This window comes from Thalassophryne amazonica, chromosome 8 (genome assembly GCF_902500255.1).
Source record: "Thalassophryne amazonica chromosome 8, fThaAma1.1, whole genome shotgun sequence".
NCBI lineage: Eukaryota > Metazoa > Chordata > Actinopteri > Batrachoidiformes > Batrachoididae > Thalassophryne > Thalassophryne amazonica.
In genome coordinates this window covers 108803189-108819720 of record NC_047110.1, presented here as the reverse complement: position 1 = coordinate 108819720, position 16532 = coordinate 108803189, and the positions used below count along the sequence as shown (strand labels likewise).

The 16532-nt window shown below is 40.7% G+C and overlaps 1 protein-coding gene across 1 annotated transcript in view; it reads right to left on the bottom strand.

Moving 5' to 3' along the window:
- Nucleotides 1-3402: 3402 nt before the first annotated feature.
- LOC117514983 (myosin-9-like) overlaps nt 3403-16532 on the bottom strand; it is a 50257-nt gene continuing 37127 nt past the window's right edge. The window contains exons 18-22 of the mRNA XM_034175545.1: nt 14832-16348; nt 13075-13174; nt 12841-12962; nt 5185-5279; nt 3403-3580 (exon numbers count right to left, since the gene is read on the bottom strand). Of these exons, the coding sequence (XP_034031436.1) occupies nt 3403-3580; nt 5185-5279; nt 12841-12962; nt 13075-13174; nt 14832-16348 (2012 nt within the window). The remainder of the gene's footprint in view (nt 3581-5184; nt 5280-12840; nt 12963-13074; nt 13175-14831; nt 16349-16532) is intronic.

The following is a 16532-nucleotide window of genomic DNA, read 5'->3' as shown; positions in this document are numbered from 1 at the left end:
TATTCAGTGAAGTGATCGCTCTGGGGAGAAAGCTGTCCCTGAGTCTGTTTGTCCTAGTTTTGATTGACCTATACTATCGGCCGGAAGGTAGTAGGTCAAACAGGTGGTTGCTGGGGTGGGATGTGTCTTTGCAGAAGCTGGCAGCTCTGCTGAGGTAGCGAGAGCTGGCGATGTCTTCCAGGCTGGGCAGAGAGCAACCAGTGATCCCCTGGGCCGTTTTGATCACCCTCTGCAGCGCTCTCCTGTCTGCTGCTGAGCACCCCCCGTACCACACTGTAATGCAGTACATCAGGATGCTCTCGATGGAGGCTCTGTAGAACAACACCAGCAGCTTCTCCTCCAGATTGTTTCTCCTGAGCACCCACAGGAAGTGGAGTCGCTGCTGGGCTTTCTTCACCACCACTGTGGTGTTGGCAGTCCAGGAGAGGCTGTCAGAGAGCTGCACTCTCAGGAACCTGATGGAGCTGACCCTTTCCACATAGTCCCCTTGGATGTAGAGAAATAATCCTGAAGTCCAGGATTATTTTCTTTTGTTTTTGTGGTGTTCAGCGGCAGGTTGTTAGCTGAACACCACGCTGTCAGTCGATTTACCTAGTCTCTGTATTGCTGCGTTGCATTCATTCTGACTGCTTGATCAAGCACAGAACACAAGTGCTGTTGTATACGTAGTTTGTGTGGCCAAAAATGAGTATATTTGTCATTTTAGCTTGTTCATGTGTACATTTTGTATGAAGTGTTGAAAGGATGCGCTTAAAATCAATCCTCCCTCAACCCTCATGACTCACAAAATAATTAAAATAATAATAATAAAAAAATAAAATAAAATAATATTAAAAGACAAGTGGCCTCTGTGTACATGTGTGCGTGCATATTCAATCACTGACAAACCGGGGAGAGCTGACATTTGCCATTTGGTATGTTTATGTATTTTGGGTCAAGGATGAATGCCACTAAAATGGAAATTTGATATAACTAATATTTTTTGGAGAAATTAGGGATATTAGGTAACAACAGTGAACAATGGACATTAATAATTACATTCTGGACTCACACACCATTCCAGCAGGGGGCGGTACATCATCTATATATTAAAAGTGAAATAGCCTCTGTGTACATGTGTGCGTGTATCTTCGAACATGGAGAAACTGGAGAGAGCTGACATTTGTCGATTGGTGTGCTCATGTAGTTTTGGTCAAGGATGAACGCCGCCAAAACAGAACATTGATAGGACTAAAATGTTTGGAGAAATTATGGATATTACACAACAACAGTGAACAATGGACATTAATAATTACATTCTGGACTCAACCCCATTCCAAATATTTACAGAAACTTTGCATAATTTATTACCACCCTTGAAAAATGTCAGCTATCTATTTTATAAACACGACCCAAGCTATTTCAATTTCAGTTTATTTTTTCAATTTATTTTCATTTATATAGCGCCAAATCACAACAGAGTTGCCTCAAAGGGCTTCACACAGGTAAGGTCTAACCTTATCCACAGCTAGAGCCGTGGATCCCCACGGGCAACATGCTAGGTTCTGTATATAAGTCATACTGGAGTATAAGTTACAGGACCTCTAAACAAGTAAAAGAACAAAACAAAAAGTGACTAATTCTCCAGAATACACAGGAATGATCACATGTGCCTTCTGCACATTTATCACAGTTGGGTAAGGTAATCCTCTGACTTCAGTGCAGACACTCTGTAGCATTCCCAAACACAAATGGCATTCAAATCTATTTATTTTCTAGTGCCAAATCACAGCCTGGGCCACCTCAGGTCATCTCAAAGTGCTATACACAATAAGTAAGGTCTAGATCTTTCCCACTCCTGGAGCAAGCACATTTGCTACAGTGGAAGAGGAAAAACAGAGCAGGGGTGGTGGCCAAGTGGTTAATGCACTTGGTTTCAGTTCTGGTTTCAGTACTGGGTTCAAATCCCACCCCTGCCACATTTCTCCATGTAATGTGGAGTTGTGTCAGGAAGGGCATCCGGCGTAAAACTTGTGCCAATTCAACATGCAGATCCACCTTGGATTTGCTGTGGCAACCCCAAGTGCAAACAAGGGAGCAGCCGAGGGGACTTACAGGAAAAGATAAACTGAGTTTTTTGTTTGTTTTTTTTAACAGGAAGAGACCTCATGCAGACCATACTCAGTGGGGTGGCCATCTGCTCAGGCCATTCTGTTAGGCACAAAACAAGACTGACAAAACACACAGTAACTTATAGTTGGAAACTTGCAAATAAGACAACCAAATCCAACTCAGTGCACAACAGAAGGACAACGTAAATGAATATAGAACAATTAGATGAAGATCAGAGTGTCAGAAAAACAATCTGTGTGCGTCTCAATGCAGCTTCCAAGACATCCATGTAGGAGATATACAGAAGTCCACTCTACACCAACCGGACCTCCTGGTGGTCCCCAAGGGACCGGAGATGATGGATATTCACGAGGTTGACAGCGGTAGCTTGATCGTATTACGTTAGATGATCAAAGAGTTAAAGAGAACAAATCCACCAGGAAGAAGTTCAGTCATAAAGAAACAGAATAGAATTAATAATGAAGTTCTGTCCTACTGGACCATCACCAAAATGTTCATCAAAGTCCTTTCAGTCACAATAACACAAAGTCAACAGTGAGCTTCGTGCTCATGGATCCACGTGTTCTCTCCGCCATCATCCTCACGGGGAACATAAAATTAACAAGTGCCTCTTTATTACGTGCTAATTGGACACACAGGCAATAATTGACTTTTTGTTGTTGTTATGAATTAGGGCTAATTGTTACCTCTTAATTAGTGTTAATAGGTGTTAAATTCCAAGTAGTTATGTGCCAAGTTGTAATTGCAACAAAGGCAGCAGCAGAAACATCATCTAGACCAGAAGGTGCCTCAACAATTAAAGCTCTGCTGAGACATGCAGCACCGATTGGCCATAAAGTTAATTAATGTTAATTAGCTCATTAACAGTTACAGGCCTTTTTTCTAGCGTCATGTTAGCAGGCCAGGCCTCGAATGTCTTGGTTACGAAACAAATGTTGGCCCCAATTAACTAAATGAAACATATCTCAACTCATTCTTGACTTCATAATGAGACATAAAGATGCAGTAGAAAGTTACATATTTTATATAACAGTAAGTTATGCATTTACAACTGCAAGTGGAAATAAAATTATTAAAATATATTTTGTAACCAACAACATAAGCAGAAAAGAACTTATAAACAAAACTGTCTTCCACTCAAATGAAATGTCATAAATCAGTCACAAACACTAAACACATTTTAAAGTTTTACAAATAAAACAGCAAAATTAAAGCACTTGTTAAACTATATAAATCTAAGATGAAATTATGAAACAGCGGTGATCATGCTCACATTACGTTTTTGGTGGTTTAGTTGTCAATTCGTCGTCTTTTGGGGAGGAGGAGCCTCTCTGTACTGAGGAACTGTTCAATTTTGGAAATCTGGGTTCTCAAAGAAGAATGTTGTTCATCCCTCTCCTGAGAGCCGGAGGGAAACCAGTCAGAGTCAGAACTCGGACTTGTAGCCGATGCAGTGGTTCTGCTGCACCTGCTCAAAGCAGAAATCAACATTCACTAGTTTTAGTCACCAACTAGACAACTGACATGTTTACATGCCGTTAATATTCGGGATAAGGTCAATATTCCGGTTTCTGAATCATTAGGAATAACCCGTTTATATGCTTAAGCAGACAGAGTTACTCCTGTATACATGGTCATTGGTATCATATCCCCATCTAAACAGCGACACACGTCTTCCACCAGTGCTTGATTTGGTCTGGCGTTCGTGCAAATCCTGCTTTGCGTAACTTTTCGGCCACCTTCTTGTAAATGTCGCTATCTCGGTACTTTCTACCGTCAATAAAAGACATTATATTCATGTCTTTCACAATACTAATGAAGTATTCGGTTTCCTCCTCGCTCCAAAAGTGTGGTGCTGTGCTGCCGCGTCTGCTTGTTTACCTTTGCTTCTGTGGTGTCCGGCGGGTTGCACGCGCCGCATACAAGTACTTGCCGTACTCAAAAGACCAAGATTCCTTGCGGATAGGACATGCGCAGAACACAAAATAATGTTCCTTTCTATGGGGATATTCCGATGTGCGTTTATATAGCCTGATATTCGGGTTAGAAAAAGAGTAACCCAGGGGTCATATTCGGGTTTTGCAGGTGTTTACATGGCCGTGCGCAACCGGGTTATTGCTAATATTCTGATTATGAAAGGGTTATTGGATGCATGTAAACGTAGTCAGTAACATTCCCACTAAAAGAGCTTGTTGGGTTTAAACACAAAATAAATTTTGGAGGATCTGATTTATTAGTTAAAAGAAGGTGCCATTAGTCCCCGCCCACTGCCAGTTAATTTGTACCACAGCATTAAATGAGTTGGTTTGATCACTTTGGTAGATACATTAGATGTTCACAGAGAATTGTTTTATGTGTGTGTGTGTGTGTGTGTGTGTGTGTGTGTGTGTGTGTGTGTGTGTTTGGAAATAAAATCAACCAGCTGCGTTGCTGGCCGATCCACGCCACCACATTGGGATTTGTGTAAACAGAATAACGGCAGTTCTTCTTTCAAAATTAAAATTGCTATTTTTATTTTTTTTAATGTCTAATATGGATAGCAGGTACTGACACAAAACAAACAAATCCATGGTTGCTGGGGAATAATGTAATACAACAATCAATATGTGCTTCAGTAAAGTGGGCGGTCATTAGATGGTCTTGGTGAATCATGATTTTGCTCAAATTCAAACTTGTCTAAGATATACACTCATTTAAGATGTGCAGCTCAAATGTGGTGAAAATCCAATTTCATTTTGTTCATGTTATTCAAGGCATAAGGATCGATATTTTGTCATAGGGGGTCTTGGTGAAACTTGAACATGATCAAACTTTGACTCATCCAAGACAATGGCTCCAATCTGCTAGATGTTGTTGAAGTTATATGCACTACAAAGTATAACGGGCACACAGGCACACACACTAACGCTGTTCAGTCCTCACAGAGAGCAGGTGATACAAACTATTCCTGCTGGTAGACAATAAATTACAATAATCAATACTCTGTTGGTTAAACCCAATCATGCTCAAATTTGGACTGGTCTCTTTTATGCACTCTCAAAGTACGCTCCAGTGTTCTGGTTCTGGACTCACCCTGGTTCTGGAGCAGTTTGCAGGGACGGCCTGCTGACTGTGCTGGAGGAAGCTGAGACTGGAAAAGAGCTCATCCACACAGAAGATCTTCCATTCTATGGCAAAGAAAGACACTAAATATGAGCACGTATCCCTCTGTCAGATTTTATTTTCCGTTTGTTAAAGGCCCGGTCACATGGCACTTAAAGGGCAATGAAGCCCAAACGAAACAAGAAAAATGGACTTTTGTTGGCATCGTTTAACCTTCATGCAGCTTTGTTCCTGCAGCTGGCGCTTCATCAGGATTTTCAAACTCTCAAAAAATTTGAACAAATGCCACCAAAAACGTCAATTCGTCTGTATTTCGTTTTGCTGTGGTATTGTTTGCTTAGTTTTTGTAACATTAGCGTTTAGTTTGACTTCATTCGACCAGCTGAAAGTTTTCATATCGTGTAGAAGCCGGTTTGTGAGCTCGTACGTCCAACTTTTTTCAACAATTTAGGACTTTTTTTTTATTTTTATTTTTTTACTTTTTTCCCTTAGTTCAGGAATCATCGTATGCAGTGTGATCGGGCCATAACATGCAGCAATAACAGATTTTAGTTTTCCTCAAGCCTAAGTTTTATCACGTGTATTCAGGTTACAAATCTTCATGGACTGGCATGATCATAGTCTCATTACAAATACGTCCTGAAGGACAAAGCGGCAAAGTATATTAACGACTGTGTTAAATATGGACATGAACGAAGAATAATGCACAGGCACACAAAGATTATGATGTCAAACAAAGACACTCAAAAGCTTTTTGCAAAGAAGCAACATTTAGCAAGTAATTATGTCAAGCGATGCCTTTTCACTTCTATAACCAAGTGTACGGAATTAGCACCTATAGCACTGTCTAGGTCAGCCATGTTTAAAGGAGGGGTTAAGCTTTTGCTTTATGCTTTGGGGATCATATTTTTACTTGGGACATTATTTATTTAGAATGCAAACAAGGCGTTAACAAGCAGAAGGCCTAGTTTAAAAAATAATGATGCCTAACTGCTGATTTGTATTGCATTTGTCATGAACAAGCCATTATTTTATTTAGCACCATCCAGATTTATCTGTGCGTTGCCTATAGTCTTTGACAAGTATTGAAATTTTCATGGAAAAATTCCGCACAGTTGCAGAGATATGCACAAAATTTACCCCAAAAATAGCACTTTTTTCATCAATTTTGTGTGACATTGATATTTAGCATTATCATTTGTTGAATGTTAAATAAATAACCTTGTATTATGTCTGTTTGTTTGTGCTTCATACTAACACACAGCAATACATTTTTGTAAAGGCAGAAATGTCATTTCCTACAAAAAAAAAACATCATGTTTCTAAAATAAGGTAAAACTGTCACAAGTGTAATGCTGAGAATAAGTCCTTGATTTATTTGTGTCAAAACCTTAGCTATATCTTCTACTCTGCTTCAATAGAATAATTATATTACTTGTTCAATAATATCAGGAACTAATGGACATAATTTCTTTGTTTCAGGCTTCTGCAGACTAAAGAAGATACCTCCAACTGCTGTCGCAAGCGTTACACTTTAGCACATTATAGTACAACCCCTGGCAATAATTATGTAATCACCGGCCTCAGAGGATGTTCATTCAGTTGTTTAATTTTGTAGAAAAAAAAGCAGATCACAGACATGACACAAAACTAAAGTCATTTCAAATGGCAACTTTCTGGCTTTAAGAAACACTATAAGAAATCAGGAAAAAAAATTTGTGGCAGTCAGTAATGGTTACTTTTTTAGACCAAGCAGAGGGAAAAAAAATATGGATTCACTCAATTCTGAGGAATAAATTATGGAATCACCCTGTAAATTTTCATCCCCAAAACTAACACCTGCATCAAATCAGATCTGCTCGTTAGTCTGCATCTAAAAAGGAGTGATCACACCTTGGAGAGCTGTTGCACCAAGTGGACTGACATGAATCATGGCTCCAACACGAGAGATGTCAATTGAAACAAAGGAGAGGATTATCAAACTCTTAAAAGAGGGTAAGTCATCACACAATGTTGCAAAAGATGTTGGCTGTTCACAGTCAGCTGTGTCTAAACTCTGGACCAAATACAAACGACATGGGAAGGTTGTTAAAGGCAAACATACTGGTAGACCAAGGACGACATCAAAGCGTCAAGACAGAAAACTTAAAGCAATATGTCTCAAAAATTGAAAATGCACAACAAAATAAATGAGGAACGAATGGGAGGAAACTGGAGTCAACATCTGTGACCGAACTGTAAGAAACTGTCTAAAGGAAATGGGATTTACATACAGAAAAGCTAAACAAAAGCCATCATTAACACCTAAACAGAAAAAAAAGGTTACAATGGGCTAAAGAAAAGCAATCGTGGACTGTGGATGAAAGTCATATTCAGTGATGAATCTCGAATCTGCATTGGGCAAGGTGATGATGCTGGAACTTTTGTTTGGTGCCGTTCCAATGAGATTTATAAAGATGACTGCCTGAGGAGAACATGTAAATTTCCACAGTCATTGATGATATGGGGCTGCATGTCAGGTAAAGGCACTGGGGAGATGGCTGTCATTACATCATCAATAAATGCACAAGTTTACCTTGATATTTTGGACACTTTTCTTATCCCATCAATTGAAAGGATGTTTGGGGATGATGAAATCATTTTTCAAAATGATAATGCATCTTGCCATAGAGCAAAACCTGTGAAAACATTCCTTGCAAAAAGACACATAGGGTCAATGTCATGGCCTGTAAATAGTCCGGCTCTTAATCCAATTGAAAATCTTTGGTGGAAGTTGAAGAAAATGGTCCATGACAAGGCTCCATCCTGCAAAGCTCATCTGGCAACAGCAATCAGAGAAAGTTGGAGCCAGATTGATGAAGAGTACTGTTTGTCACTCATTAAGTCCATGCCTCAGAGACTGCAAGCTGTTATAAAAGCCAGAGGTGGTGCAACAAAATACTAGTGATGTGTTGGAGTGTTCTTTTGTTTTTCACGATTCCATCATTTTTTCCTCAGAATTGAGTGATTCCATTTTTTTTTTTTTTTTTACCTCTGCTAGGTCTAAAAAAGTAACCGTTACTGACTGCCACAATTTTTTTTCCTGATTTATTAGTGTTTCTTAAAGCCAGAAAGTTGCCATTTGAAATGACATGTCTGTGATCTGCTTTTTTTCTACAAAATTAAACAACTGAATGAACATCCTCCGAGGCCGGTGATTCCATAATTTTTGCCAGGGGTTGTATATACGAGGTCTGTTAGAAAAGTATCCGACCTTTTTATTTTTTGCAAAAACCATATGGATTTGAATCACGTGTGATTGCATCAGCCAAGCTTGAACCTTCATGCGCATGCGTGAGTTTTTTCACGCCTGTCGGTTGCGTCATTCCCCTGTGAGCAGGCTTTGTGTGAGCAGTGGTCCACCCCTCTCGTCAGATTTTTATTGCAAATAAATGTCTGAATGATTTGGAGCTTTGCTGCATCAAATTGTTCCAGAAACTGTGAGAGACCTCCAGGTGGACACGATTCGGAAAATTCAGATGGCTTTCAGGGACAATTTTATGGGGATTACACAGATTAAGGAGTGCTCCAGCCGGTTTAAAGACCGCCCACAGCGGCTGAGAGTGCGGTGCACTCAGACGCGCGGAATTCCTCCGCACGTCTGTCTCAATGTGCCGAAAAAGTGCAGATGTCCACGTCTTCCGCAATTCCTGTGGAAGTCAGACGACGTCCCGGATCAACACAGCATCCACTGTGGAAATGAACGGCACATTTCACCGGGCGTCGCGGTGGAGCTGCATGGCGCAAAGCAACGCCATGACGAAGCCTCACAGGACATGTTCTGGCATGTCCAGCTCATGCACAATTTCTCGGATAGTCACACGACTGAAAAGCCACCAAAAGCCTTCTGAAAGCCATCTGAAAGCCGTCCTGTGAGACCAACACGGAGGTGCTTTTGTCCCGCGCCATAAGCGGCTCCGTGGCACATCCCTCCGCTTCTCTTTCCATGAAAAAAACTCTAACAGTGGAATGTGCCGAAAAAGTCTTGATGTCCACGTCTTCTGCCATTTTTGTGGAAGTCAGACGACGTCCCGGATCAACAAAGCCTTCACGTTAGAAATGATCTGGTTGTTTCAGCGCGGTGTCAGCCTGTCGATCGGCGCTCGGAGTGCACCGCGCTCTCAGATGCTGTGGGCGGTCTTTAAACTGGCTGGAGCACTCCTTAATCTGTGTAATCTCCATACAATTGTCCCTGAAAGCCATCTGAATTTTCCGAATGGTGTCCACCTGGAGGTCTCTCACAGTTTCTGGAAAAATTTGATGCAGCAAAGCTCAAAATCGTTCAGACATTTATTCGCAATAAAAATCCGACGAGAGGGGTGGACCACTGCTCAAACAAAGCCTGCTCACAGGCGAATGATGCAACCGACAGGCGTGAAAAAACTCACGCAAGCGCATGAAGGTTCAAGCTTGGCTGATGCAATCACACGTGATTCAAATCCATATGGTTTTTGCAAAAAATAAAAAGGTCGGATACTTTTCTAAGAGACCTCGTATGCACTGATAATTTTTTAGCAATGACTGAACCGAGACCAATAGAAATATTAAAACTCTGATATATAACCATCCCTAAAATGACAACATTTCACAAAAAAGACCACTTTTAAATTTTGATGGTTATGTCACACTTTGGCTTCATTATTTTTGAACTAGGCCAAAAGCTAACCAGCTATTCAATGTCATTGGACGGGACATGAAGAACTCAGATTAAACAGTTTATTGTCACCACTGAACAATCAACACAATCATTAAGAGAGCCCAGCTGCTTTACTGTGGAGCTATACACCCTTGCAGACGTTATGAGGGACCGGTTGACATACTGCCTTTTGCAGAGTACCAGTCATTTTTTTGCTTTGTTTTTTCTTGTTTTGCTGGTCCTGTGATACCAGCGTTATGTGACTAGCTGCTCCAGTATACAGTATACTGATCTGAAAGAGGTACTGCGATTCACACTCCGAAGCAGAAGGTGGAAGTAAAGCACCATTAAGATAGAGACAATGGCTGTGAAACAAGATCTGAATGAGGGGGATGTGCTGGTTCTTTGAAAATTAGTGAAATTAAATCATGTTCTCAAACTGAATGACCACACTCTTAAAATAAAAACAGGTAACATAATCTTATACTACTCGGCACTCCACTTGTTTGGACTTTGTGGGACAGCCAGAACAGTAACAAGGAGGACAGACAGACTAAGGTAAGGGTGTAATTTTTTTTAATGTACAGATGTTTAATCACATTTAATGATGTAAACATGCATACATTTAGCTCAACAATATGCAGCTTACTCTTGAATTCTTTGCATTATTTCTTGGTAGACATATTTTTCTTGTGGATTATTTTTTCCTTTGTATTTTTTTGTTCAAAATAAATTTGTTCTTTCATACAATTAGCACATTAGCATCTGCTTGTTAATGTGATGTTTGGGCTATAAATAAATAATGTGGTGATTAAATCCATTTTGATTCTTGTTACATGAAGCAGGAACACTGTGTGTCTAAAATAAATGTGATTTATAAACCTTTCGATGTGTGTTTTTTCCTCTTCATGACGCATTTTTGAACAGATGTGACAAATAGCCGACGTGGCCTAAAGTCCGAAAAACATGAGTTTATAAATAAATCGTCAGAAATCGTATTTTTCTGACTTTATGCCAAGTCATGTAGGCTATTTGTCACATCTGTCCAAATTATATATACAGACACATTTTTAGAGCATGCAACTCAAATAAATGCATGCCTCAAAATAATTTTTGAATTAAACTGGATTGTTAATGTAATTTCACAAACTGAAAAATATATATATAGTTATTAAAAACATTTATGTAAAAGTAATAAAATGAGATAAACAAAAGCAACGCACAATCAGCAGGGAGTTAGACAATAACCAGTGGCACCTGATCTGTAACACTATCCAGCCCAGAGCACATATCCAGGCCAGGACTGAACTCTGTTTGACGTCCCGCTGTTGAGAGCAGACAGAAAAATAAAGACTTTGGTCCGAACAGCAATTTGTTAACCTATCTGAGCACTTTTTCTCATAGTTAGGCGCGTTGCACTCCATCACTCTCAACTGCTAGCACCTGGAACTTATAAAGCACAGAGTGACAGTGTGCGGTGATGGTGACAAAGGAGCAAACGAGAGTGTGCAAGGGTAGAAAAGAGAGAACGGCACTGTAGAAGAGCGAGAGAGAACATGAATGGACAGCATGAGTGAGTGAGAGATGGATGATGAAGTGATAGAGGGAGAGAGAGAAAGGACATGGATAAAGACTGAGTAAGTGAGAGAGAACAGATATACTCGAGCATCATTAGGTAGATTTTCTTCCACAGGTCATTCATTCTCTGCCTGTTGTCATGGCGATGAGCCCAACATTCATCATTAACATCCTTTCAGGGCGACACATGAATTATCATAATGCCAAAACACAAACCTCCTTCAAAGAAACATTCGCCTGCTCCCACATTCTCATCAAAAACATTTACATTAATGATTACAGTCCTGGTCAAAATTAAGATGACCCCTGAAATTTAAGTAAAAAAAAAAAAAAAAAAAAAAAAACGAAACTATATTCACAAATAAATGCAAAAGAACCAATTTTATGTAATGTTGTATCTTTGATAAATAGGACACTAGTGAGGGAAGCCACCAAGGTACCCATAATAACTCTGAAGGAAAAACAGGCTCCTGTGCACAGCACAACGTTTGACTGTTGCATCACCACTTAGAAAGCTTCACGCTGGAGAGGAACAGAGAAGGAGTTTTGTTAAAAAGAAGATATGAACTTTCAGCTACTTTACCAGAAAGTACAATGAGGACTCAAGCCAAGATTGTATGTGTTTCCTTGAAACAAAATCCTCCTGTGTTCCACTCCACCAGAAGTTATGACTGGTAGTGCAACTGAAAAAAGTTGCCTGTCCTATCACAGACAGAGAAGCCTGAAATTCAGAGATGGTTGGGTGTCTTGGTGGCTTCCCTCACTAGTCTCATCCTCACATGGTCGCTTAGTTTTTGAGAACCAACCATTCCAGAAAGACTAACCACAGAGTACCATACGCTTCACTATCAAGCTCCAACAAGCAACATTAGTGATTTGAGCTTCAACACACAATATTGCTATAACAAATAATTTTGTAGTGTGCAGACTGCGAACTGAAAATCCACTTAAGGAGTATGATCAAAGTTAAATCTCCAGCTACAGTTTGGCAGAAGGCACATGGGAGAGTCAAGCCTAAATTTCACCTGTTTTCTTGTGGGAGACTACTGGTGCATCTGACAACAGCTGAAACCTTGAACTTCTTCAGAGTTGTTGTGGATGCATTGGTAGCTTCCCTCACTCATCTATTTCTTGCAGCTTTTGAGAACTGCAAACATGTTGCCATCCAAATACTTATGGACCAGACTGTACCCTTAGCTGTATTAACCACATAGATTTTCAGATGTACATCGGTTGATGTTCACACCCAGAATAGTGTGCGTGGTTTACTTTGTTGGCACTTTTGTTGGTTTCCCGTCATCCTCCTGACAACAAATCAAACTTAACCTAAAGTTCAAAGCGGAAGTGACTGGAACTGCAGTTGTGTAACTCACCGTGTCCGCTGTCCCCCTGACAGTGTCCTTTTCTCCCTGTCGGTGTCTCTGAAAGGAAACTGCAAGCCCGAAGTTACTGGAACCATGCAACAGATCTGACGCACTGGTGATGACCAAAGGGACTGTGAGACAAAACAATGATTAACAATGACAACGTTCATCACAATATGCTTACAGAGCAGTAGAAAACAACTCACACAGTGGAACCGTTGTGTTAGAAACGCCAAGTCTCACCTTTATTCTGCTTAGTTTTCAGGAACATAGCCAATTTGCTCGAAGTCTGTCCAACAAATCCACTGGAACCACTGGCGTTCAGCTCAGACGCTGGTGATCTCTGGGTTATTGGGGGTAAAAAGACAAGGTGGTTTTAAAAAGCAGACAGATAAAAATAACTACTATGCTGCTTACAAAGGTCTTAGGTTGGGTAAACAGAAGGCTGGTTTTACTAAGACACAAGTTGCAGTTTCCACTCTACATTTTTATCTTGATCTAGGGGGAAGTGATGGTCTAGTGATTAAGGGGCTTGAGACCAGAGGATCCTTGGTTCAAACTCCAGCCTGACTGGAAAATCACTAAGGACCCTTGGATCATTGTAAAGCACTTTTGAGCTTCTGATTCAGATGGAAAAAGTGTGATTTAAATGCAGTCCATTTACCACTGATCTTGTTATTCTATTTTTTCTTTGTGACTAAAGGGATGTAATCACTCACGTGTAGTTTAGTCATTATTTTCTGAATGCCACTTCTAAATGTTCTATAATTTTATGAAACTGTTATTTAGGTGGAGGCCCCGCTGGGCTTTCTGCTTCTTTCTGCACTGTATTTTTAAGTCTTAGAAAATTAGTGAAATTAAATCATACTCTGAAACTGAAAGACCACACTCTTGAAACTGGACTTTGTGGGACAGCCAGAACAGTAACAAGGAGGACAGCAAGACTAAGGTAAGGCTAACTGTCATTTTTTTTAATGTACAGATGTTTAATAACATTTAATGACACAAACATGCATACATTTAGCTAAACAATATACAGCTTACTCTTGAGTTCTTTGTGCCTTGTACAATAACATTAATTATAAGTGTTTACTTATTCCTACTCCTTTTCGAGCATCATTTCTTCATTGACATATCTTTCTTGTGGATTATGGTTTCTTTTTGTTTCTTTTTTTTGGTTCAAAATAAATTAAATGATTCACTCAATTAGCACATTAGCTTCTGCTTGTTAATGTGATGGTTAAATAAATAATGCGATGATTAAATCCATTTTGCTTCTTGTTGCATGAAGCAGGAACACCATGTGTGGGCTTTCTGCTGCTTTCTGCACTGTATTTTTATCCTTGTAATTTGGTGCATTTTGAATTGCGCAAAATTAGCTAGGCTCATCAGCAACATTGACAACACAACAAACAGAGAAGAGGTGAAACAGTTAGACTGGGGCAACAATCTGTTTGTGAATGTCCAAAAGACCAAAGAGGTGAGTATCAACATCAATAACTTCCCATGAAACATCAACAATGCCATGGTTGATCTGGTGAAGAGCACCAAGTTCACCAGATGACCTCTCCTGGTCCACCAACACCAGCTCCCTGGCCAAGGAAATCCAACAGCCTCTATACTTCCTCTGAAGGCTGAAGAAGCCTCAACTCTAAACACCCACCCTCAGGTTCACAACTTATCAGCCCCCAACACCATCTGGAAGAAGGTTCCGCAGCATCAAGTGCAGAACAACCAGACTGTGCAACAGCTTCTTCCCTCAAGCAGTCCAACCTATGAACACTTTGCTGCCCCCACGCACCCTGAGTTCCATTCTTCACACAGTACTGGACTCCCAACATTCGTGGAAGCCTTCGACCCCCCCCCACTCTCTGAGGGCCACAACTGATCAACACCCCCCGAGCCAGCAGAGAGATTTTACTGCTCTACTTGCACAGCCACTACAAATATTATTCAGTTGAAAATAAATAAATAAAGTAATAACATTTTATTTTTGTTACCTGAACAGATCTCTGCAGGTCAGAGACATCTGAATGAAGTCTTTTGGCTTCCATCAAAGCAGCAGCCCAGTCAAATGACGACATGTAATCCTTTTGTCTGGACAGCGAGGAATCCTCAGGATCACGAAGCAGCATTTCTGTTGGAGGAAGCTGTTCCTGCTTTTCTGATCTGCCAGCTTCTGGTGACTCACCTTCATTTGGACCGAGTTGGACAAACGGCTTCAGCTGACTGTCGCTCTTTTGTTCTTTCGTTTCCATGTGATATTTCATACGGTCCTGACAGCTGTCACTTTCCACCTGCGAGTTCAGACCGGCACCATCCATCCCAATATCAACATCAGAACTACGCTGGTGCATTGCTGCTTTCCGCTGACATTCTTCCACTGGTTGCTGGACGACCACACAGTCATCATTTTCACATGGACCATTTATCTTCTGAATCTTCTCACAAGCTTCAGATTCAGTCAGCAGAAGCTTCAGTTGTCCAACCGCAGGGTCTGAGATTTTCTGGCTTTGAAGCAATAAATCATCACGTCCATCACACACCTGACTTGTGTGCTGCACATTGATGTCTGTACTTTTACACGATTCTCTCATCTCCAACTCCCGAAAGCTGACGGACTGAGGATCCCATGGTGTGGCATTAGCCTCCGAGCTAACTATACGTGACTGTTTTAGAGGTTCAGAAGGAAAATGGTAGAAATGTGCAGCTGTTTTTTTAGAGGACTTCTCACTAGTAGCTTCCTCACAAACAGGATGAACTGGAGATGGCAACAAATGAAGCGACTCAGCATTCTGACCACGATTTAACGTTTGGTGATCATCACAACCACAGCTCTTCAGCAAATGTTCTTCACGCACACATTCATCAGTACCTTCAGCGACGCTCTCAGAGGGACTTTGCGAGCGTTCTGTTGGCTGACGAGCGGTCGGCCTCGGCTCAGTTCTGTCCATGAAATCGATAGCTGGTGTGTTGTTCTTCTCTCCATCGCTGCATTTTTTATCAGGAGACGTCTGGGCTTCTATCACCGGTTGTGGTGAGTGCACCACCGTCTTTCCATCCTTTGTTTCTTTTTCAGGTTTTCTCATGTCCCATTTATCCTCTGCCGACCCGCCAATCTGCTCTTGTCCATCAGCGTTATCTTTCTCATTCCACTTTTCTTGTTCTTCATTTCTTTCCTTGTTTTCTCTTGCCGTCTTTTCTGCTTCCATCTCTTCCTGTTCTTTCTTCAACACTTCTTTGTTTACTTCAGTCTTTCCCTTGGTCTCCTTCAGCCATTCCCCAGGTGCATCAGCAGATCCATATTCTGGTCTTGTCCCATGAAAGCTACTGTCTTTACTAATTTGGATGCCATCATTAAAGTTGTGATCTAGATCTAAATCTGATGGCGTGTTTATGCTCTCACTTGTGTTGTTTATGTATGTGTTTAAAGGGGAAAGTGGGGCGCCAACTGGACTTGAAGCTTTCAGAGCCTCTTTCCATCGTGACTGCTGATGGTTGATTTGGTTTTCTTGTCCTGGAAGACAAACTTTACATTCAGAAAACTGTACATACATTTGGATTACTTGTAATCTGATTACTTTTGGATTATATTTCAAAGTAATCCTACCCAACCCTGGCCGTTACATAAGAACTTCTAAATTCTAAAAATAAGCAAGATGGATAGAAAAGTGTGATGGACAGCACAATGGACGTTAACT